The 2,651-nt window shown below is 50.9% G+C and overlaps 1 protein-coding gene across 1 annotated transcript in view; it reads right to left on the reverse strand.

Annotated features, from left to right (window-relative positions):
* The window catches only part of mtmr14 (myotubularin related protein 14), a 17,844-nt gene that overhangs the window by 12,831 nt on the left and 2,362 nt on the right, over positions 1 to 2,651 (reverse strand). The window contains exons 2-8 of the mRNA XM_015401448.1: positions 2,092 to 2,167; positions 1,807 to 1,867; positions 1,597 to 1,719; positions 733 to 806; positions 547 to 617; positions 390 to 464; positions 192 to 258 (exon numbers count right to left, since the gene is read on the reverse strand). Of these exons, the coding sequence (XP_015256934.1) occupies positions 192 to 258; positions 390 to 464; positions 547 to 617; positions 733 to 806; positions 1,597 to 1,719; positions 1,807 to 1,867; positions 2,092 to 2,167 (547 nt within the window). The remainder of the gene's footprint in view (positions 1 to 191; positions 259 to 389; positions 465 to 546; positions 618 to 732; positions 807 to 1,596; positions 1,720 to 1,806; positions 1,868 to 2,091; positions 2,168 to 2,651) is intronic.

Raw genomic sequence — 2,651 nt, forward strand, 5'->3', positions numbered from 1 at the left:
GCGCTGAAGGGTTAGCCGATGAACGCAGCTCTGAAGGGTTAGCCGATGAACGCAGCTCTGAAGGGTTAGCCGATGAACGCAGCGCTGAAGGGTTAGCCGATGAACGCAGCTCTGAAGGCTAACAGGCTGACGTACGTGGTTAAATGGTCGAGCTAACTTTGTGACGGAGATTCACCGGATCATCCACCTACCATCACTGTTGATGATGTGGAGAAGCAGCTTCAGGTAGTTCTGGGTCTGCTCCACCAGGTCCCACGACTGCATTACAGACACAGACAGGAAACATTAGGAAAACAGACACTGGGTCACCTCTGTTGCTACAGCCTGTGGGAGCAGGGATGGAGCTGCAGAACTAAACCGGATCAGAACAAAGCAGGAGGGCAGCCCACCTGGTACCGGGTCCAGTCGATGTTCAAGTTCTGAGAGAAGCGCAGAGGGATCGTCAGAGGAGCGTCCACAAAGTCCTGTGAGTGAAGACGGAGGAAGATCAGAACATGAGCTCAGCATTACCCGGGCCGACATAAGGGACAGAACCGGTACCGGTACCTGGTTCCAGTTAAACACCAGCCCCTCCGCCGTGTAATCTCTGTCTTTGTAGTCCTTAAAAAACTCACAACCTGGAAAACAACAGATCCACAAACAGACCTCAAGGTTCTGACGGGCCGAAACCTGGTTCTGATGAAATATTGCATCAGCAGAATAAAATCCGGGTTCCGGAGCGGTTCCCCTGACCTGGGTAAGGCACGGAGAGCAGGGTGAAGTCTGCGTAGCGTTGGGCCTTGTCCACCTTCTCCGAAGACGTCACGCTGCAGAGAGACGAGGACGGCTTTAAAAAACAGAACCGGTCCGCCCACAGAACCCGACCTGCACCGGATCCGTTTCTACGGGGCTCCCACATATTCAACCTACCCCCTCAGCTCCTCAAACACCGAGTCAGTTACTATGGAAACGCTCCCTGTTTGAGGTCAGAATGAGGAAATAATCTGGATTATTCTAAGGTAGGAAATTCCTTCAATCACTGATCAGAAGGAATCTTTTCTATTCTGCAGCGCAGGAATTTATGGAGTCAGAAAACAGTGAAAATGTTTATAAACTTCTCAATCTTAGTTTAAACTGGAAAAAGAAAAGTTGATATTTGATGTGAAATTTTTATCTTATAATTTGAGAAACTGAAAAGGGAAAAAATAAAATACTAAGTATTGAATCTAAATTCAGTTTAGTATTTTGATTACACTTTTTCTAATTCTTTTCTTTATTGCAGTCGTAGATTTTATATTTTCAGATTCAAATCCATTACTTTCAGTTTTTTTTTACACTTTCTTTCACATTCAGACTTTGAGCCCAATCTGACGGTAGTGGGCGGGGAAACGTGATTGACAGCTGGAGAGACGTCCCATTCCATGTTGCATTCCTGAACTGAACAGATTCTCTGCAGCATTTATTTGCCTTTTTGGTAAAATCCTGTGAAAAATCTGACATTTCTGGCTCCATAGAGATTCAGCTGATTAGAAATGCAGTTTTTCACCGTTTCGATCGTTTATTTTTCTGCAGGGAAACAACTGAGAGGTGGAGGAGTTAGCGAGGAGCCAGACTTACTTCAGGCCAAACTTGACCTTCTTGTTCTCCACCATCAGGTCACAGATGTAGCGAACCGACAGATAGCGCAGCAGCTTGATGTCGTGACCTCGAACTTTGTCAAAGAGCTGCGAGTCTCCGTTCCTGAGGAGAAACGGCACGGAGCAGAACCTTTAGAGGGCGGGCGGTGCGGTCTAATGCCTGGATGACACAGGTTAATATCTCCGTTACCTGACTGCGCCGTCGTCCTCTGGGAGCTCCTCTGGTTCTGCCCCGGTGTCGTCGCTGCCCCCTGCAAACCGACCAGGAAGGTTAGGGAGGATGGTCTGCCAGCAGCAGATGAATCTGGTTTTTATTGCAGAGAACTTTGCGCTGAATGTTTGACCTCCGGACACAAACAGCTGCTGTTCTCCTCGTTCTGGTCGGCTCAGACCAATCCCTGCTCCTACGGTTTCATGACAGAGCAGGATGGAAAACCCAACCTCCTGTGTTCTGTGTGCAGACGCGTGTTTCTACCTGAGAAGATGTAGTTGTATCCCGTCCGTCCGTACAGCTCCCCCCAACCTGCCAACGTGGCCGACCGGCAGATGTGCTGCATGAAGAAAGCGGGTGAGATGAGAGGGAGGAGGGTTATTAAAACACAGAGGGTTCCTCCACGCAGAGCTGCAGGGGCGGAGCCAACAGCAGGCGGACGCCAAGTTGCCCTGGAAACCATCCAGATCGCACCCTCCTGCTGCGTGGAGGAAGCAGAGCTAAAAATGTCTGGTTGGCCGACATGCAAACGATCCCTGCAGCTAAACACGGAAAGGACGGCATCATGCTGAGGTGTGGAGAGCAGCTCAGCTTCCAGCAGACCAGCACTACCACAGACAGGAAAGGTTCAGACTGAAGGGTTAGAGTGGCCTAGTCAAGGGCCCCCCGAGACTAACCGGGCCCCCTGAGACTAACCCGAGCCCCCTGAGACCAACCGGGCCCCCCGAGACCAACCGGGCCCCCTGAGACTAACCCGAGCCCCCTGAGACCAACCGGGCCCCCCGAGACCAACCGGGCCCCCTGAGACTAACCCCAGCCCCCTG

Source organism: Cyprinodon variegatus, unplaced genomic scaffold (assembly GCF_000732505.1).
Source record: "Cyprinodon variegatus isolate N-32 unplaced genomic scaffold, C_variegatus-1.0 Scaffold1220, whole genome shotgun sequence".
In the NCBI taxonomy this organism is placed as follows: domain Eukaryota; kingdom Metazoa; phylum Chordata; class Actinopteri; order Cyprinodontiformes; family Cyprinodontidae; genus Cyprinodon; species Cyprinodon variegatus.